The 21,344-nt window shown below is 33.5% G+C and overlaps 3 protein-coding genes across 4 annotated transcripts; all 3 read left to right on the forward strand.

Annotated features, from left to right (window-relative positions):
• Positions 1 to 634: 634 nt before the first annotated feature.
• LOC130745547 (WPP domain-interacting protein 1-like) lies at positions 635 to 4,934 on the forward strand. Its single transcript, XM_057597854.1, has 3 exons — positions 635 to 792; positions 1,009 to 2,062; positions 4,019 to 4,934. Exons 2-3 carry the CDS (start codon positions 1,036 to 1,038, stop codon positions 4,744 to 4,746), a joined length of 1,755 nt encoding a protein of 584 aa, XP_057453837.1. The 5' UTR covers positions 635 to 792; positions 1,009 to 1,035; the 3' UTR covers positions 4,747 to 4,934.
• A 6,191-nt stretch (positions 4,935 to 11,125) lies between these two features.
• Positions 11,126 to 12,987, forward strand: LOC130742433 (berberine bridge enzyme-like 22). The gene has a single exon (XM_057594537.1). It carries the CDS (start codon positions 11,151 to 11,153, stop codon positions 12,717 to 12,719), a length of 1,569 nt encoding a protein of 522 aa, XP_057450520.1. The 5' UTR covers positions 11,126 to 11,150; the 3' UTR covers positions 12,720 to 12,987.
• Positions 12,988 to 18,174: 5,187 nt separating this feature from the next.
• LOC130742435 (kinetochore-associated protein KNL-2 homolog) lies at positions 18,175 to 20,990 on the forward strand. Of its 2 annotated transcripts, none has more exons than XM_057594538.1 (5): positions 18,175 to 18,324; positions 18,565 to 18,701; positions 18,785 to 18,864; positions 18,946 to 19,084; positions 20,494 to 20,990. In XM_057594538.1, the coding sequence occupies exons 2-5, from the start codon at positions 18,588 to 18,590 to the stop codon at positions 20,887 to 20,889; spliced, it is 729 nt and encodes a 242-aa protein (XP_057450521.1). In that variant the 5' UTR covers positions 18,175 to 18,324; positions 18,565 to 18,587; the 3' UTR covers positions 20,890 to 20,990. The 2 variants fall into 2 exon arrangements, with proteins under 2 accessions (XP_057450521.1, XP_057450522.1); XM_057594539.1 differs by having other exon boundaries at positions 18,191 to 18,324; positions 18,570 to 18,701.
• The last annotated feature ends 354 nt before the right edge of the window (positions 20,991 to 21,344 follow it).

Consider the following 21,344-nt stretch of genomic DNA (forward strand, 5'->3'; position numbering starts at 1 on the left):
TAAAAAACGATGAATTCTGATTGAATGACTGTGTAAAACTTTTTTATCATGTAAATATACAGTAATTAGACTCATTAAATTATTTTCCACATGTAACTAAAAAAACTCATTAAATGAAAAATTAACTAAAATAGTGGAATAAATTTACATAAAACTTATATGCTTATAAAAAAAAACATAAAACTTATGTGATTAGGAAATTCATGTCAAGAAATTGTGTTTTCTATTAATATTTCATTGATTTAATATGAGTCTAATTAAGTTATCTCATTTGTATAAATTTTAATATATTTTTTTGTGATAAAATTTCAAATATAATATATTATTACTTGTTATACTTATTTCAATTCATAATAATGTAATTTTTATCTAATAAATACCAATGACAGAAGTAAAAAATAATTGTTTGAATCCCTAGATTGAATGTTCAATTCTTATGAGCCACTCTTTTAATACCTTTTTGCTTCACCACAACCATTTCAAAATATATATGTATAAAAAATTAACAAAGTAATGTCTCATAACAAATGACAATAGGCAAATAGAAAAATGGTAGTTAATGAGATAAGATATACACATCACACTCATTTTACTATATTACGAAATGACTATGAATAATTGAATGCAACCATAGAAATAGAAATATTTATTTATTCATTCATTCATATGCTAAATGTTATTTTCATTACCTCTTCTGTTGATCTTTTCTCACCCTATAAAACCGCAATTCCATCAAATTCCCAAATTTTAGGGTTTTCATGTCCAATGCAAGCAAGAGCTTCATTTATGAAGGTAATTACTCGAAATCATAGATCCTCTTGTCTCCCTCATTCAATTTTGTACTACAGATTTATTCAATTTCATCCCAAAAATAACAATTTTTATTTTAATTCTCAATTTTAATTTTTTGAGTATGTGTATGATTTTGAAGTGGATTGCAATTTGATTTGTTGCTTCAACTGCAAATAATTTGATGAATCTGAAGTGGGTTTTGATCTATATGCCCAGATTTAGCATAAAGGCTTGAACTTGGACATGGATTTGGGAACTGAATCTGTGGAAGAGAATGAATTGAATCATGATGGGGATGAAAACGGGACCAGGGATGGTGATTCTATTGGCGATGAGAATTTAGGGTTGGGTTTCGATGGGAATTCGGGTGTCAGCACGGATCAGAAGGAAGAGGTTGTTGATGAGGGCAGTGGGGATGCTTCAAGTTCCAAAGGGACACCAACGAAAGGTTTTGGGTTGAAGAAATGGAAGAGAATTCGGAGGGATGTTGTTAAGGATCCTAATTCGAGTGCCGAATCGGGTAAGGTGCTACTGAAGCGAGGGTTGTCTGGCTCGGGGAATGTTAATTTGAGTGAAAATCAACCATTTTCGCGTGATGTTAAGGAAAAGAATGATGGATCTTCGAATACGTTTGGGAATGTGGTGTTCCCGGAAGGATTTGCGGGCCGTGGGTCTAGTTCGGATTCTAGATATGCAGTTGGATCTGGTTTTGTTGTTGGGACTGATTCTGAGAATAGTGAGGATCGAAGTAGCAAGTCTTCCACGGCAGCTAGTGAGCCGAAGATTAGGCACGATAAAAGCCGGAGTAAGAATACGAATTCGAAGAACGTGGGTAACACGGCTCAACGTGTTCTGCAGCAGGGAAAGGGACGGATTGAAAGCAGCAAAAATCCTGGAGGTGGTGCAGGAGTCAGGATTGAGAAGGAAAATTCTATTTCCAGTATGGAATCTGATTCAAGAAGCTCCAACATTAGGCAAGGTGTTTTTTCTGTTACTAGTAATGGGAAACATAATGGTAGGCCATTTATTTATGATGGAGGTAACGGCAGTGAAGCTCTCATTAATGAACATCTCACCGAGGGAGTTGAAGCCAGTTATGGCAACGAAAACATTGGTGAAGATGATGATCTTCTACCTGAGAATTCAGTAACAAATTTGTCTTGGGGAGCTACAGAGGAAAAAAGTGTGGACAACCAGTCTTCTAACATGGAAGATCCATTAATTGAGTCCATTAGGAGTCTTTTGGCTGTCCAGGAGGCACTTGAAGAAGGTTTGTCACTCCTATTCTCTTATAAGTTTGATTTTTCTGTGAATCTTCAATGCAGCTTGTCGATTTGTGACTGAGATTGTTATATTTCCCTGATCTAATATATATTTTGGTCTGCTTTGAATCCCATAACAGTTTAAACCTTATGAATTTTTGTCTTGCTAAACCATACCATTAATTTGGTTCTGTTTGATCAGTTTGGTTTGGTTCCTTAAGCCCCCGCCCCCCATATCTAGTGTCTCTTACTGCATAGAGGAGTTTGTTTCTCGGAAGAAACCAAATTGACTTAATGCTTTGAGACTTTGAGTAGCAGTTGCAACTTTCTATAACTTCGCACATTCTGATTGTAAATATTTCACTGATACCTCATACATGTTAACTAATCGATGCTTAGCGTATGAGTCAATTAGACTGTGGACTAAATTGGGGCCAGCATAACTCTCTATTTGTAGATAGCCATTGAATGATCAATATTCTGTTTCCTTATACCTTTCCCCTTATTTCTACCTGCTTTTAAATTTCTTGATTTTTTAGTGTAGAACCTTAAATTATGATGGTTGCCACTTGCCAGGTCCAGTGTAGTCTCCCACTCTTCCTTATAAGCATTCTTGATTAATCTAATAATCCAACAGTATTAGATTTAAGATTTAAAACTGTTCTGCATATGTTCATATGTTGTACTAGATGATGAATAGATTGTCAAATGCTCAATGAGCCCCTTGGAGACTTTTTCTACAAACTTATTTATTTTTTACTGGGGGCTCCTAAAATGATGATTCTAGCTAACTTTTGGTCCATTTTTTGCTTGGAGTCACAGTCCCACTTCGATTGCTACCAACCACTGTTGATGGAAACCTTCTCCAGCAATTTATTTCTATGTATGAAATATTAAATGTTGTAAATGCTTAATATAGTTATAATTGTTGCGTTTTGCATAAGAAAATGTTGAGAATAGATCGTACTTAAGACAAGAGGACCACCTGCCCAAATTATTGTTTTTTAAAATCATTCATTGCCTTGATCAAATATCAGTATGCCTTTTCTTATGGTTAAATTTATTGGTTTGAGGCCTATCATAGCTGATGTATTCCATGTGTTTTTAGTGGAATTCTGAATCTTTCTTCTCCCTTTGTGAAGATTATGGAGCGGTTTCTCAATTGGATTCCATCTCATTGAGAAACCCAGGCACTTAGATAGCTATATGAATGGAATCTGACCATACAAAATATAATCTGTCATGAGGATTTTGTTGGTTGACTAGTTTATAACTTCATATATTTTTTATTAATTTGATTGTGTAAGATTACCTGCATAACATTATTGTATTGATATCCTTGTCCACTTGTACATTTTACAGCCCCAAACATTACTTCTGTCTCCCCATTTACTTGCATTTTATATTAAAACTTTATTATTTGCTTTGGTAGGACCATACGTAATTTATTGTTTCTCTGTTTACTTTTCAAAACTTTCTTGTTTGTATTGTACTTTGAGATAGTTTATTGGTTACTTAATCAGAGATTATAAGAATCCTAAAACAGCCAATTTTCTTGGTCAACTGATTATAATTTGAGTTAGTTGGTTGAGGAAATCATTTTATGACATGACTTGACGCAGCCATAGAAAACAATGATGGTAGATATGCTATTGGCTTTGAAATTACTTTCTGAAACTCTATTTGCCTATTATTGGAACTTTATAGACTATCTTCCTCTTGTTATCATTGTTTAAATTTATTGCTTGCTGAAGTAATTGAAGAACATCTATTACTTTATAGGAGTTTTTGCATTATACTGAAAGTACTTTATTTGCATTCATTTGAGGAAAAGGGACAATTTCTTCTTTTGATTTTTATTGTCTCATGCTGAAGTTCCTTCTTTTCTTTAAAGTGGTATTTTATGGAATAATCAAGTATGGTGCGTGACATTGTGGATAACCTATCTCTGTGCTCTCTTGCAGAAGTCCAAAAATTCAGGGAGACTGGGATTGAAGTTGTCTCACCAGATGATGACTTGGCCAAGTGTAGCAGCGCATCTGCTGGTACCATCGGTGTTGATATCGGACTTCATAACTCATGCGTATCTGCTCATTCTGGTGCAGAAGAAATTAAACAAACTGCTTCAAGTTCCTTGGAACTTCAGGTATTGAACTTGACACAAAATATCAGTAGTTTGGAAAATAAGTTGAAGGAATTACAGGGTATGGTTGCCCTGAAGGATTCCAGGATTGTTGAACTTGAAACAGCCTTGAGTAGTGGTAAGTCTCCTAAGGAAGAATCTGCTAGCACCATAGGTTTATCAGAGGAAATATGTAAAGAGGTAGAGTCTGAGGTTGAGGGCCTCTTTAGGCAAAAGATCGAAGCTGAGATTGAATACCTAGCCATATCAAAGGTGATGCAAAACTTGAAGGCTGGGAAAGATTTCCAACTTACCTTATTGGAAGAACAAGAGAAACTGTCTGAAAATCAAGAGCAGGTTGAGATCAAGGCGTCAGCGCTGAAGAACAAAGCAGAAGAGTTGGAAAAATATTGTGGTGATAGTTTAGTAGTTGAGGAGTCTTTTGTGCTGCAGAAGAGAGTATGTAAGGTGACATTTTATTTTTTCTTACAGTTCATGATGTTAGTCTTGTTCTTTTGGCTTTTTGTGTCTCAGTTATCGCTCAATGCGGATGTCGTTGTACCCACATAAGATAAGTCTGCAAAGTTAGATTCTTTCTGTGCATTCGCATATGTTTCTTTACTGATCTTTGAATGTAAAATTTGGTTGTTACATAAAATTGACCCTTCTTTTTGTGGGTAGGGAGAGAGCGTGCAATTGCCCTCCTTGTTTCAATGTAATATTTCTAGAGCCATAAGCCCATAACTCATTCATTGCTATTTGTTCTTGACCATGACACCAGTTATGTTAGGATTTTTAAGTTACCTGTTTTAAAATCTTGGTGGATATATGTGAATCGTCTTGCTAGAAGTGCATGCAAGCTAAATTGGCTGCTATTTTGATTTTTCTTTAACCAAAAATTGTTTGTGGTATGTTATATGGGATGTATCATGTATGTATGTCCTTGAAGGTTTGATTTAGTTATTCAGTTGTAAGGTGGACGATCCACTATGTGGTGGCGTGTAATACGAGCAATTGTGGTAATTTTTATTATACAAGTTTTAAAGATATTAGTGATAGTTTATTAGTCTGCCACTAAACGATGGATTAAAATCAAACTCGCTTACAAACTTAGGGACTAATTTGACCATTAATTCAAAAGAAAATTACTTTATGAATTTAAATGATGATATCTGATCTGTAATTAATTTAATTATTTATATTACATGCATTAGTCATAACAGCATCGCACACCTACTTAATAAGAGTATCGGTCATAGTGTTAAAAAGTTAAAGAAATCTGAGGTTAAAAGTTTGATTTTAAGGAGTAGAGACATATGGGTTGGGAGGGGGAGATCCAGGGATCAATTTCTAGAGAGTCCAATTTATCTTTCCGATGTACCAAAAAAATTTCCACACTATATCAAAAGTCATATTAATAAAACCAACATCAACCATTATTAAGATGGATAAATTGACCTTAAAGCCTTTGAAAATATATTGAAAGTACTGCCAAAAAGAAATTTACCAATGAATCACGAAATGCTATGGTTTAACTCTTTTTTCGTAATTTATTCAGAAGTCATTCGCAAGCAGGGGGTCATTTTGGCCATGTACTAGAAAATGAAATTCTAAAATGACACCTTATATATCTATGAAGCGCAAGGGTATTCATATTATAAACCTTACCCAAACTGTTCGTTTTTTATCAAAAGCTTGTGATTTAGTTTTTAATGCAGTAAGCTGGGGAATATTCCTAACAGCATTATAAATGATTAAACTTTCTTGTACAGTTGTACACAACATTTTTGGTGTGATTCAATGGGGCCGAGTCCATTGGCTAAATGTGTATTTTTAACCCATCTTTGGACTTCACGCATGAAGATACATGGTGGGTCTTTCCCTTTGCCTTTCATCTTTGCTTTCCAAGCCACCACTCATTCAGCCAAACTAATATTGTTGTTTATCTGGGATTGGATTTCCACTCATATCATAAGGACCGTTAGGTACCTTTGACAGGGTTGTCTTTTTTGTTGAAATGGGATGGTGTTCAAACTCCCGAAATGCAGTCTAGACAGCGGGTCCTCTCCTTCGTAAAGATTTGATTCGAGGTTGACCTGCTCCAAATGCTGATTCTACATAGGTGTCCTCGTTTTATCTGAGGATTGGATTTGTCTCGCTCCTCTTTCCGGCCACACCCCGTGAAGTTGTTGCAGCTTATCCATCCAATGTTCTTTATGCTCCTTACCTAGTTGTTGGTCTAATAGTTGATATGGAGTCAAGGGAATACATTCCATTTTTCTTATCTTCTGAAAGGAAGAACAAGTCTCTGAAACTGGACTAAGGCCCCGTCTGAAAAGACAGTTTAATTAAGCCCAACATCGGTTTGGAAATGTTAAAATTCATCTCGACATTTATTTTTCATGAATAAAGGTGAATTGAATTTAGGGAAAATAAATCCAGGAACTTTTTTTCTTTAATTCTAAAACGTTAAGTCAGGATTGCATTTTTCCATAAGTGACATGAAATGTATTCTGAGATTTAAAATCTCGGAAACATACGTATGTATGCGTGTTTTGGGTTTTAAATATCGAGAATGTTACTTCTAAAATTTAATGAAAATTAAAATCCCTGAAATCAAATTCATCAAAGGTATTATTGTACTAAAGTGACGTGTGAAATTGAGTGAGTGAGTGCCAAAATAACACTTTTAAGCACCGGTGGTGGTTGGTCGAAGCTCCCGTAGGTAGCCACTCTCTTCTCAGGGAACTCTACGTGAGACTTCCGCATCATACAACTCCGTTTTTTATATCGAAAAGATAAATTATACCTTTCAGGAATTGATTTCTGGATCTCCTCACCCAACTCATATGTCCCCTAACTCTTACTACTTGAGCTATTATTCGGGGACACAAGTTTTATATTATAATTTATAAGTAGACTTGTTTAGTATTACATCAACAGATCAACTGCAATTCTTTTAATATTAGTATTTTTAGTTTAACTAATATATTTGTTCAAAATATCACAGTGGCGGCTTTCCTCTTGTTACTGAAAAAATATCAAAGTGGCGAACTCCAGTTTAATATACTGTGGTTTCCCTACATAATGTTGGATTGAGAAAATTCCAAGTGGCAAAATGAGGTCAAATTATGTCAATGAATCCAGCAGCCGCAAGCAACTCATGCATGCAACGAAACTAGACAGTCAATTGTACACAAACCACAATAGAAAATACATAAAGCCTGTGATGCTATAAAGATGACAAGTGGTTTTGCATAAAGAATGAGAGGAATTAGGAATAGGTGGCAAACACAGAGATAAAACAAGTAATTGAGTACGAACTAGACTTGTTTAGTATAAATGATTTTTTAATTTCAGTGGTAGTGGTAGATCTTTTCTTGTCTATGTAATCCACCAGTTAAATGATACACCAGATAAATATTGTGTTAAACTAGATAGTAATATGAAATTAAAATTAAAATTCTATACTTGATGTATCACATCAAATGCAGCTTCAAACTATACTTGAAATCGGATTTGGATTTAACAAGATTACAATATCAAGTGAAACGTTTGCAGAGGATTTTCTTATGTGAAAACTGACTCATGTTTTTTCATGTTGAAATTTTGTGTTTATCTCTTTCTTCCTAAACATTTAAAGGATCTTAATAAAGAGAAAAATAGACACAAATTTTTACATAAAGAAACATAAAGGATTACCAGAAGACATAGAACTTTAACATGAAGAAGCATGAGAGGATGCTAATACACTTGAAATCATTAAGCTGGATACTCCATAAGACAATAATTGAAGTGATTACAATATTTCAAATATGCTGACATGCTTAAAAGTTAAAGTTACAAGGAAAAATGAAGTCATTCAAGCAGAAATTAAAAATGAAGAAAAATTACTTATGTGGCAGAATGGCATCATTGACATGGCAGTTGAGTGAGATAAAAATTGCTGACACGTAGACTCTGTAGCTCAGGTGTCAACAACAAAAGCTATCTCTGTTTAGGAAATTTCATCATATATTGACTGCTTGAAAATCAAGAGATATTTATTTCGCTGGACATAGTTCACATTTCACAAAGGACCCCATGAAAAGAAAGCTTTAAATGCCATAGTGTTTATCTTGAAAAGTCTTATAAAACAAATGGAGATTCAAATTCTATACTTAATCTATCACAACAAATGCGCGCAGCTTCTGCAAAAATGAATTTACATGCTGTAATTGGTAGAATAAATGAAGCTAATATGGTTTTACAACCAGATCATTTTATACTTAAAATCTATACTTATATGAATTATACTGGTTATATTATTAATGGAGTATAGAGTTACAGGCTTAAAATGACACTGGTTTTATTTGGATCATACAATGAAAGCATTATTTTCAATCAAAGTGTGTACTGGTAGAATTAAGTGACACTGGTGTGGTGGAATAAGTATATAATTACCAGTGTCATTGTATTATCTGTAGAATTACTAAGCCTGGAATTGAGTTGGTCAAAGCATCAAACTATGCTGACATACTACAAAATACAATAAATAAAATAAGTGCTTATTACAACATTACAATTATGCTGACCTGCTCAAAAGTTTTACAAGTTACAACTTACAAGGAAAAATGAGGTCACTCAACCAGGAATAAAGAATGAAGAAAATTTTGCTTATGTTGCAGTGTGGCATAATTGACGTGGCAATTGATGGATTTTTGCTGACACGTTTACACTCCTGGCACTTGAGAGTAGCTGAGCGTGGCTTCCAAAGCTAAGGAACTAAGGACAAGAGTAATAATTAATGTCAGCATTAGAGCATTGGAAATGTCTCTAGACACTTACGTTTTGGACATAAGGAAAATTAGCTTCAGTAAGCTTTCTACTTGAATAATCAACCGGCTCAAGTGGAAAAAGTATATGTCTACTCAAATTAGGAAATATGTCTTTTTTTTAATTTTTTTTATAACCCATATAAAATATATTGAAGTGAGGTATAAGAGGTACTTCAACCTAATATAAGTAGAAAAAAAAGAAAAGGAAAATAAAAGTAACTATTACAAGAGAGCAAGAAGATCCTCCAACTATAAAGAAAACCCACCACCCACCACCTCCATGGGGACATATTAAAAAAATCATGTCTCGTTAAAACCTTACCCGAAAAAACCTCCTAAGAAAAACCTGGTGAAAGAAAAAGAGTCCACAGTTTCAATAATGAAGACGTAATCACCGATGAGGACTATACAAAAGAGAAGCATTGTCTTCAAAAGCAATACAATAGTCAAAGAAATAACAGTGTTAAGCATGCTTCCACTTCCCATAGTCCCATTGAATCGAAGCCACAGAAACAAGTTTGCCATAAAGTGACATCATTGTCACAATCTCCACTATGGTTGCCTATCAAAAGCCCTCCAATTCTCAACAAAATTGCCACGAGCCACACAATGGAAAACAACAAAAACAACCCACAAAGAAATCTTCCCAACACATTATGTCTTTTTTTTAAGTAATTATGTCTAATATGCATTAATACTACTACATTATCAAATTAGGAATATGGAGTAACTAAGAATAGTTTCCATATATTCTTTTTATATATACTAAAATGTTGTTTCCTGATTTAGAAATGTGTTGCCCTTACTAGTAGTATAAAATTATAAATAAGTATTAGTATTTTATCATTTGTAACCACAAATTATATAAATTATTACTAATACAATTCTATTATTTTATTATTCTCAACAATTAATTGTATTCCTCTCAACAACTTAGTTACTGAAACTAATAACTTGATTAACAAGTATTCTTTACACACATACTAGATATAATACCCGTATATTTTTAACATTATATACAAATTATTATAGTTTAAATAAATAAAAATAAAAATATTTTTTAATTATAAAAAATAATAAAATTAAAAAATAATTTTGTTAAGACATTTCAATACATATCATTAGAGTTCTTTTTGTATAAATAATAAACATTACTCAAATTTCATCATTGATATTGATTAATTAGCATTGAAATAATTTTAAAATTTTATTTATTTAATAATATGAAAAGTTATGAAGTTGACTTAAAATGTTTAAATTAATTAAAAAAAATTAAGTAAGAAGTATTTAATATCATTAAAAAAGTTTTAATATCATTTTTTGATACTTTTACGAAGAAAGTCATTTGTTGGAAACTGTCAAAACCAAGAAGAATAAAGTAATTAATTTTAACTTTTGAAATTATAATAATTTATAACTTAAATAGCATAAATATTATTAAGTGAATTTAAATTTAGTCAACTTATTTGGTTTCTGAATGTTTCCTCACAACCGATAGTTATAAGATTAATTTCCCGAGAGACATTAAGTGGATAGGCCTCTCAAAATAAATATTTATTCAACTTTTGCCATAATTTTTTTTCTCTATTATGCTTCCTCGATTCATTTTTACTAATATATCAAAAGTCAAAAAATATATTTAAATATTTTTTCAATAATGCACATATACGTTATAGTTAATATTAAATACATTTTAGCGACATTTTTTAATTTTAAAACTATTTTATCTAAATTAATTATTAATAAATATTATTTTATTATTAAATAATGTTAATTTTCAATATTTGTCAAATGTCAAACTCAAGTTAATTTCAGTTAAAAAAAGTCAATTTTAAAATTATGAATGTTGTTATTTAATGTAACAATATTCATAAATAACAACATTCATAATAAATTTAATGTAAGTAGTTGATTAATTTTAATAATAATTTTTTTTCAGTTTTATAGTATTTTTTAATATATTTGTCATAAAGATTTTTTTAATTTTTTTAATATATTTTAATACAAAGGTGTGTTATGGTTTAATGCATTTAATGTATAAACTCAACTCTCATTAAATGCATTAATTCAACTCTCCTTTACATATATATTGATTGATACTGATGATATGTATGAAGCAAGACTCAATCAGCTAAAGGTAGAGAAGAAAACACAGAGATGGGATTCCTTGTGGTGTTTCTGGTTCTGCTTCTTTCAATCTCATCATGTGAAGCTTCTATTTTTGCTGACAAGAGTTTCAGGGAGTGCATGTTTGCCAGAGTTGGCACTTCTGAATCCACTGAAAAAGTAGTCTTCACCCCATCCTCCTCCTCATACTCACAAGTGTTAGAATCATTGGAGCAAAATCCTAGATGGACAGATTCCTCAAACAAGCCTCTTCTCATCATAACACCATTCCATGAATCAGAAATCCAAGCAGCCATTCTATGCAGCAAGGAGCATGGTCTGCAGATCAGGGTCAGAAGTGGTGGCCATGATTATGAAGGACTATCTTATCTCTGTAAGGCCCCATTTATATTGGTTGATCTCATCAACATCAAATCCATTGAAATCAACCTTGCTGATGAGACAGCTTGGGTTCAGGCTGGGGCAACATTGGGTGAACTCTACTATAAAATTTCCAAAGCAAGTCAAGTTCATGGCTTCCCTGCAGGAATCTGTCCAAGTGTTGGGGTGGGTGGGCACATCAGTGGAGGAGGGTTTGGCACCATGTTGAGGAAGCATGGTCTAGCAGCAGACCATGTTGTTGATGCTTACCTGATTGATGTGAATGGGAGGGTTCTTGATAGAAAATCAATGGGAGAAGATGTTTTCTGGGCCATTAGAGGAGGTAGTGCTACTAGTTTTGGAGTCATTCTTGCATGGAAGATCAGGTTGGTTAGAGTTCCACCTATTGTTACTGGGTTCAACATTCGCAGAACACTGGAAGAAGGAGCTACTAAGCTCATCCATAAGTGGCAACACATAGCACATAAATTGCATGAAGATCTTTTCATTAGAGTACTAGCTCAGAATAGTGGTGTCAATTCAAAAACAATCCAAGTAACCTTCAACTCACTCTTCCTAGGAGGAATTGACAGATTAATCCCAATGATGAATGAGAGGTTCCCAGAATTGGGATTGCAGGCCAAAGACTGCACTGAAATGAGTTGGGTTGAATCATTTCTGTATTTTAATGGACACAACGAATATGACCCTCTAGAATTCTTGCTCAACAGAACCACCATGTGGAAAAGCTCTTTCAAGGCCAAGTCTGACTTTGTGAAAAAGCCTATACCAGAAACTGGCCTAGAAGGGATTTGGCCAATGCTTCTAAAAGAAGAAGCAGTAGCAATGCTGATCATGGAACCTTTAGGTGGAAGAATGAATGAAATTGCAAAATCCAAAATCCCCTTTCCCCACAGAAGGGGAAACTTGTACAACATACAATACATGGTCAAGTGGGAAGTGAACAGCATTGAAGCATCCAACAAGCACCTACAATGGATGAGAATGCTTTACAAATACATGACTCCTTATGTTTCAAAATCTCCTCGAGCTTCCTATTACAACTATAGGGATCTTGATTTAGGTATCAACAAGTATGACAACACAAGTTACTCAGAATCAAGTGTCTGGGGCAAGAAGTACTTCAAGGGAAACTTCAGGAGATTGGCAAAAATTAAGACAAAGTTTGATCCCCAAAATTTTTTCAGGAGTGAGCAGAGTATTCCTCTCTTGAATTAGAAGCATCTAGAACAATAATGTAGCACTATAATATAGTAGTTATACATGGATAAGAAATATAAAACATCTATTATGTTAACCCTCTGCTTGATATGTTTGTAATAAGCCCAACCCTGAATGGTTTTCTGCCTATGCAGACATTTCAAAGGTAGGAGGTTACAGAAATGGAAATGATGTATTTTCATAATTAGCGTGGACTCGAGTAGCAGCACTTATTGAAGTCACAAGATCACATAAGAATGTTATTACCTTCCTAAGCAAGATGTCTTCTTTAGCTTTAGTTCCTAAAAAAAATCACATAAGCTTTATTTCACATTAAGTAAACCTTACTCTAGTTTTCAAAAGTACTATTTGATCTGTAATAGAGAGGTTAATTCACAAAACAGTTTGGTGTCAGTCAGTATACTAGGATCCATAGCTTTTATTTATCTTTGCATGTAGGTACCTTAAAATCCACGAAATTAACATAAACACCTGATCATCAATGCTCCCCAATTTGCAGGCTAATTCCAAATCCAAACAATAATATATCATTGCTACTATGTAACAAAACCAAAAAAATCGATAATTGAACAAACTGAAGATTGAATAAATCTGAAAATTTTGAAACTGCAGTTTTCTTGATGGATTAATTCGTTGGTTATTGTGATCAAATCCGAACCGATCCAAACCGTACGAGGCTTCTCTAATGCGTATAGTGAAATTACAGTGCTGGCTATTGTTTCAATACTGTTATCAACTTACACTGATTTAACATACATACCCTAAACCAATGATCCAATCCATTTTCCTAACCCTAGTCTCTCTCAGCCTCTGTTCTCTTGTGTGCAGCCGTTTCGCACATACTACGGCACCTGATCACCGTTGCATGGCAAGGCCACACGCTCAAGACCACGGCAAGCTCTGCGATTCGGAAGGAGGCCAAAGCCACCCTGAAGACTGTTGATGTTGTATATCAGTAAGTGTTCTTTTGGAATTGAGACGGGTCCATCTTTCTTGTGATTTTTAGAGTTGAGAGTTGCTCTACTCTTGTAAAAGTTATTTATGTCATATCTCTAGCCAATGTGTGACTTCTAACAGTTGTCGTTGAATCATTGAATGGTCGGGACATGCCTTTCCATCCTCACCAACATTTGATCTCTGCTTGCGTATATATGTTAGAACACTGTGGTATAACTCATGACTAAAACCAACAAGGTTGCATACGCTTTAGCACATTGTGGTTATTCTGATAGTCTTGGAGTCCATCTCCACGATTCCCCCTCCTAAGGTTGCTGACTCATTGCTCTTTGACAGGGTTTGATACATCAGCTATCGCATGATTGCCGCGACTAATTAGGTCCATTTTGGGTTTTCTTGTTTCTAGGATCCCCTATTGAACAAAAAAAAGAGTTTATGTATCGGTCTCTAATTGAGAAGCGACTCAAAATGAATTGTGCTTGTGGCTAGTGAGGAGTTAAATTGATGGAGTTTCAATTTATTCACACCATATTTTCTCTTTCATTTCATTTTCACTCACGTTTTCTTTTTATCTATCTTATTTTTCTATTTCTATATCACTATAAGTGTAAATGTAATTGTAGTCTCAACACATCTTTTTCCAATTTGATGTATTTTTGTTTGTGAAAAGAACTAATGTTTGTAGCTAGAAGGAATCAGATCACATATCATCTTCCTATGTAACCAAAAAAGAAAGAATCAGATATGCTATGTTAAGGGTCCGGTTAGTATTGTTCTTGTTTGCCTAGTCTTAGTTTAGTTATACCATGCTGAATAGAAGCATAAATAGTTATTTGTTATGGGGCTATTTCTCTCTCACACTTTGTTTGCTTTGAGTGGCTTTCCAGTCAAACTCTTGCACATGTAGGAGCATAAGCCTACACTCTCTTGTCTTGTTTAATTTGTGTGGCTCATTCTTGTTGTTTTGAATGATTATTAACCATGTTAAGGTTCTTCAGTTCTTTTTCTGCATCAGCTGCTGTGTTATTGGTCTTGTTTGATTGTTGTTCTGTTCTTTTCCACTTGGATGTTGTTATCAAGTTTATTTGAGTTTCTCCAACCCAATTCAAGCTAGATACGCTTTTATTGGGCTGGGTTTCCCCCCTGAGTTGTGCCACACTAGTTCTTGGTCTAGTGGTAGTATGAATAGTATGAATGGATGTACGTTAAAACACAACTAGACTTAGACCCGCGCATCGCGCGGTGGGTAATATTTTTTCTTTAAAAGTATATAATTTTGTGATTCATAATAAAAAATAAATAATGAGAGGTAGAATTCTACAATGGTAGAACTTACACCTCATACCATGGTTGAGTTGGAAAAAGTTAGGAATAGGAATTTTTTTTTGTTAAAGTAGCAATTCTGCACCCCACCTAAGTTTTTTAAATGATAATCTATTCACACTTTTACACTTACACTTTTATGCGAAAGATAGAAATACATGAGAGTAATGAGAGATATAATAGGATGATGAGATAGAAAAATAAAAGATGAATGGGAAAAAAAATAACTGAAATTGAGATGGAAGACAAATGGAGTATCAACGTATCACAACTCTAGTTTTTTTTTTTTAAAATAATATTCCAAGTACGAACCATATCTTTGGTTCAAAAATAAATTTACACTTCCCATAATCTTGCCAACAGAACCAGCAAGATATGAGAATTAGAGAAGAATAAAGAGAAGCAATGAAGCATCAACTTGAGGAAAACTCATCTATCATCAATGTGTGTTGTGGTGCATTGTGTAAATGGGTCTGCAGCTTACAAGTTGCGTTAAAAATATTGCACTGGAACACAATAGAATTACAATGGTCTCAAACCAAATGTTACAAAAGTAATAATAATAGCTTAAGGCCTATCACATGGCACTGTCCTTAAGAGTTTATTGACTTAAGATGCGATAACTCTCTAAGATACAACAAACTCTTCTAACTGATTGGTTGGGAACCAATAGAAGAAGCCAGGGCCGGCCCAACCGTAACTGAGGCCTAAAGCGAACTTTAAAGTGAGGCCTAAGTGATGCATTTTTGTTTAAAAAATTTCTTTATTAATTTTTATTTAAATTTTATTTTTCGAGCTTTTTGAGATGTAAAATCATTTATTAAATTATCCTAATCAATTTGTATTGCATCCAATTCCAATTAGTTAGTACTTTACGGTCCTTTTATATTGTAGAAAAAAGAAATTTTTATTGTATCAAAACTCAACATAACCATGCCATCACAGCAAAGAGGCTAGAGCTAACTACTTACAGTAAATGGAGTTTTGACTTCCTATTGATCTTCTTCGGTTCTTCTCAATGGCTAATCAAAGAAAAAAAATATGGAGGAGGATTCTTTTACAAAGGATATGAGAGTTTGAGATACAAAGACTCTATTTTTTCCCCTTTGAGGCTTTGAGAGACTGAGAGAGTGGCAGGGAGAGTATAATCGTTATCAGGATTTAATTGAGAGAAAAGGAGAGGTCAGAGAATAAAAGGTGAAGAAAAAGAATAGGTAACATCAATTAATTGTCAATTAAGATTGTTAATTTCTAGTAATTGTCAATTAAGATTTTTTGAGAAAAATTAGGGAAGAAACAACTAACAAAGTGGCAGGTAATGGTGAGTAATAGATTTTTTTTAAAATATTTGAGGCCTTATTTGTAAAAATATGATGCCTTTTTTACTTTGAAAAAAAAAAATTTTTTTGAGGCCTAAAGCCCTAGCTTGGGTCGCTTGACCCTTGGGCCGGCCCTGGAAGAAGCTTTATTTTGTTTGATCACCAAAAACACCATCTTTAGCTAAGTGCTCTACATATATATCCCTGTCAAGCAAAAACTCTACAGCACAAAATAAATATGAGCAAATGTCGAATTCAATGTGATATTTACTCAATAATTAGTATAATAGCTGTTATGAAATGCCAACGTTCTTATCATAATCACAAGTTAATATCTCAAAAGAAACTGTTGCAGGCCGGACTTAAATATATATACGTTTTTTTTTTAAATCAAATATATATACGTTTGAAAGTAAGATAATGCGAAGACTATTACCCTCACCAATTATTAGAATGTAACTGTGGGAGACGAAACACAATCGATTACTTTTAATTTAAAAAAAAAACTTTTAAAAATATTATTAACAAAATATACAAAATGTTTTTTTTAACGTACTTAGGTATTATTATAGTTAGCTAATTGAGTTGGTTAGGTGATTCAGAAAATTCTGTTAAATAGTTGCAATCGAAAATTAAGTGTAACCAACCTAAAGGATTAATCAGAGACTTCAAATATAATGTTTCAATAGGTTTCAAAACGTTACGAAGTGTCCGATAGGTTTCAAAAGTTTTTTTTTTAAAACTGGTTTCAAAAGTTACCAATATAATATTGTGTGTAATGATAACATTTAGTGTTGTAAGAAAAATGGGATGGAGGTTTTTTTGTTTTGGTCAATAAATGGGATGGAGGTTTGAGAAGATAAAAGGACATTTGGAAATGTTGATCCAAAGAAATTGTTTGAGTTTGCCCGGTAAGATTAAAAGGAAGAATTAGATAATAGAAAGATGATAATGTGTCAATGTCACAATTCACGCTTGAGGATTAATATAGATATATAGATATAGATAGATATAGATTTCTAAAAAAAGTGTTAGTTTCAATGCTTTTTAACTATTTACTTGCAATTTAGTAATGCTTTATTTTATGAGAAAAAGTTTGATGCACCGACGGTGTAAAGTTTTTTTACACCGTCAACCAATCAGATTTCAAGGATGTGAGAAAATCTCTCTTTTCATTTAATTTCTTTAATTGACATGTCACATCCTTGAAATCTGATTGGCTGACGGTATAAAAAAACTTTACACCGTCGGTGCATCAAAATTAAACTCTTATTTTATTAGTCATGAAGAAGAAATAAAATTGAAAATAATTACTCCATTCGTTTTCATATGTAAGTCACTTTTAGCTAACTATCTTAGATTAATAAAAACAGTTAAAATAAATTTTTAACTTTTTTTTACTAATTTTCCTAAATTAGCTCTATTTAAAAGTTTACTAATTCAATTAATTCTTCTACTTACTTTACTTATACTTTTTATTTTTCTGAAAAGTTGTATTAATATCTCACTATCTCTAAAATTATATTGTTCTATATAACAATGAGTCACTCATTAATGTTCTAATTATACATAGCTTCCATTTTCACCAAAATCCCTCCAACTTTTATATAGCCAAATTCCACATTTAAACTACGGGTTGTCTAAATGACCCTGGGTAAAAAAATGGGTTAAATAACCCAAGCTTAGATGTTCCAATAGTATTATTGCATGTGTCTTTGAAAAATTCCAACTAATGTTATATGTTTCATCATAGAATCTAACTCATTTCATTATTATTGTTTTATATTTTGTCAAATTCATTTTATTAAATAATTTATTTATTCAACTTTTTTTTTGACGGTCTATTTATTCAACTTTAAAATAGGGAGGATTTATTAATTTGAACACACGGTCCGTCCACTCAGTTCAGTCACTGGTTCGAAATTTGGAATGCTATTGTACCACTCTCGGCGCGAGCACGGAGGCGTAGGCATTCATTCATATCTGATATTTTCCAGATAAAGGTAATCCTTCAATTCTCCAATGCACATTTTTGTAACTATTTGTTCGGTTTTACCTTGTTCTTCTTCATGCCTTTAAGGTGTTTGTTGAAATGACAATGAAAGACTATTGATATCTGAAATGTATGTTTGATGATTTTCCAATGCATTTCATGAAAAATTGAATTTCTGTATTATTCAAGATTTCTTCATTTGTGTATGTTTTGGATGAGTTTCATGCAATTTGGTCATTTGGGTATGCAGTGCAGTGCCCATCAGGAACCAGAATGGAAGAAAGCAGCAGGGATTTTTCCAACACCCAATTTGGGTCTTCTTTTGATCCAACTTCTCCTCTCTCCAACACCAAACCCATCACTCCCTCCCTATTCAAATCCAAACCTGTATTTCCCCTTCTCTTCTTTTGTTTCCTTTTAATTAACTGAATCAACATACAGTACAATACAATACTCTACTTATTTTGTAGGTTTTCTTACATGAATGGTGGCTCGCAAAGCCGCAAAACGAACGTGGGGGTTTAGCTGTTGGCGGCGTTGCTTCGATGGAGTAAAATTTTAATAGTATATTTACTTTTGTATTTTAGTTTGTTCATTGGTTCTCTTAGTAATTGCAATTTCTACAATGCAGGAGAGAGAGGGTGTTTTTGTCAGCAGTGATTGCAAAGAGACATGAGGCTAATGTCCTAGAGACTGAAGATGGCATCACAGTTGTTTTCCGTGGTTTCATCAACACTAATCGGACATGTGAAAATGGTTTTCCATCTGAGGTAAATCACATTTCCTTTTTCTTTGGTTTTACCCGACTCTATTAGCTTCAATCAATCTTGTTCTTCTGCTTATTACTAGTATCGCATCAATGCATACCGCTGTGCCTGTGTTGTAGTTCAATTCTTGGGAAATTATGCTTCGCTTTTTTCTTCTATAGCCTTGACTTAGGGAAATAGGAACCCTTTAAATTGAGTTTGTCTGTAAAGTGAGCAAGTGAGGCTACATGCGTGTTTGGGTCAGCGTTATCAGAATTGATTTATATTTGGATATATTTCTGAGAAATGTGAACTTCGTAGGGTATTGTTGTGAAATCCAATTGTGAAGTCCGACGATTGATTGTGTCCTCTGCAGAAGCTAGGTTAGGATTTGTAGCTCCATTCCGGAATTGATTCTGAAGCTAGAATCAGTTGTTTAAAGGCAGTATAACACCCAAAAATTGATTTTGATAGTGGGTAATCAATTCTAACACTTGAAAGAGTGAAGCCAAACATGCTATTTAGCTATCATTGATAAAGTTCATCCAAATGTTGACCATAAAAATCCAAGAGTGGATATAGACCCTTATTTTCTCATTTAGCCAAACTCATTTGAGAAGAGTTTTTTTTTTCTGACTTAACACACCTTATCTGCTACCCCTATAACTGACCCATCTCATCCTCCATTTTTTTTATTTTTAAGGAGTGGGGATCTTTTATATTCAAATTTTAAATGTGTTTCGTCGATAATATACTGCTAATTAACACACTTTTCTGTACCCAACAAAGTAGACACTTTTATATGCCAATCACATCTAATTAGAGTATCTGACATAAACTGTTGTATGCTCGATTGGTACCATATGAAACATGTGATCCTCACCTCAGTGCAACTTGCTGAATGAGTTTCATTGTGAACTATTCTAGTGAAAACATTAGTAAGTAAGAGCAATTCAGGGGAACAGAAGTGACAAATTGGGTTATGGGCTTATGGCATTTTGTGCAGTGGAGATAAAAGAATGCTGAGTTGATTGGTTGGGCAAGAAAAAGATCAGAAATGATTGTATCCAAGAAAAAAAGTTGAAGTGCCATTTATTGAGGAAAAGAAGACAAAAATCAGCCTGGAACAGAAAACTTGTAGAAGCTATCCATGTTCAAAGTGGATAAAATGGTGGTGAAAAAAGTAAGATAACCTATTAAAAACAATTTTCTTCTAAATGGTTATACTGAAAATCTTGTTCTGCTTGGATGTTTTATTTTACTAAGCTAGAAAGTTCCACATCGTTGTAATTGATGAGCTTTTCCGACTAGCAACAAAGACTTTGAGCACTTGGCACCAAAATTATTGCTTTTAAAATATACAGGTTCCTGCATGGTTTATCATTAGGATTACAATTTCCCAAGTTCACTAAATGTTCAATGTCTTTCAACAGGTATATCGCCGCTTCTTGATTGGATTTCCCCACGATTGGAAAAAGTATTCAGCTCACAATTTAGGTGATGAATATATTGATGGAGTGTCAGGTGTTGCAGTTGAAAGCCAAACTGGAAATCCTGTTTCTTGTACAGGATTTTCTGGAAGAAGCATGGTTGAATCTCCAAAAACCCCAATTTTTTTGGAAAAAGACCAATCAGCAAGTGACCCCAAGGAGAAGCAACGAAATAGGCAAGAGATTATAGAGGACAGAGATGATTCCTGTAGTAGGAGGGTAACTAGAAGCATTTCCAAAAGAGGTCACACAATGCTTGTAAAAGATAAGAAGGCTAAAGTAACCTGTGTTAATTCTCCTGTTAGAAGATCTCCCAGACTATGTAATTATAGAAAATAATCTGTTATGCTAAAATAGTGGCGGGTAAATGAAAATGTAAAAGGAATCAATCAGTTTGTTATTTTGTGATTGAAATATGAAAGATGTTAATTGTTTTCGTACATGTGTTTGTATTAAAACTAATTGCATTTCAGTAAACAACACTTCCTACCAGTTTAGGATTCCATTGTCCTACTTGATAATCCTCCTAGACAATTTCAATTAGTTTCTTCTTCAGCCTTTATAAAATTATTAAATCAATCCTCCCTGAAGTTGAGACCATAGGAAGACTTTACCTTTGGCATTATTTGGCAGCTGAAACTTGTTTTCTAGAACCATTATACAGAAAACAGTGACTTTGAAAACTTCTTGAGCCAATTTTTAGGTTTAAATACTCTTTTGGTCCTTGAAATTATAAAGGGAATCAAATCTGGTCCCTGTAAAATTTTCGCATCAAATTGGGTCCCTAAAATTGT

This window comes from Lotus japonicus, chromosome 3 (assembly GCF_012489685.1).
Source record: "Lotus japonicus ecotype B-129 chromosome 3, LjGifu_v1.2".
In the NCBI taxonomy this organism is placed as follows: Eukaryota; Viridiplantae; Streptophyta; class Magnoliopsida; order Fabales; family Fabaceae; genus Lotus; species Lotus japonicus.

Coding starts and splice junctions, on each gene's coding strand:
- LOC130745547 (XM_057597854.1), top strand. CDS start 1,036: ATGGATTTGGGAACTGAATCTGTGGAAGAGAATGAATTGAATCATGAT. Junction 2,063..4,018: donor CCAGGAGGCACTTGAAGAAG/GTTTGTCACTCC, acceptor GCTCTCTTGCAG/AAGTCCAAAAATTCAGGGAG.
- LOC130742435 (XM_057594538.1), top strand. CDS start 18,588: ATGGAAGAAAGCAGCAGGGATTTTTCCAACACCCAATTTGGGTCTTCT. Junction 18,702..18,784: donor CCCTATTCAAATCCAAACCT/GTATTTCCCCTT, acceptor CTTATTTTGTAG/GTTTTCTTACATGAATGGTG. Junction 19,085..20,493: donor AAAATGGTTTTCCATCTGAG/GTAAATCACATT, acceptor GTCTTTCAACAG/GTATATCGCCGCTTCTTGAT.
- LOC130742433 (XM_057594537.1), top strand. CDS start 11,151: ATGGGATTCCTTGTGGTGTTTCTGGTTCTGCTTCTTTCAATCTCATCA.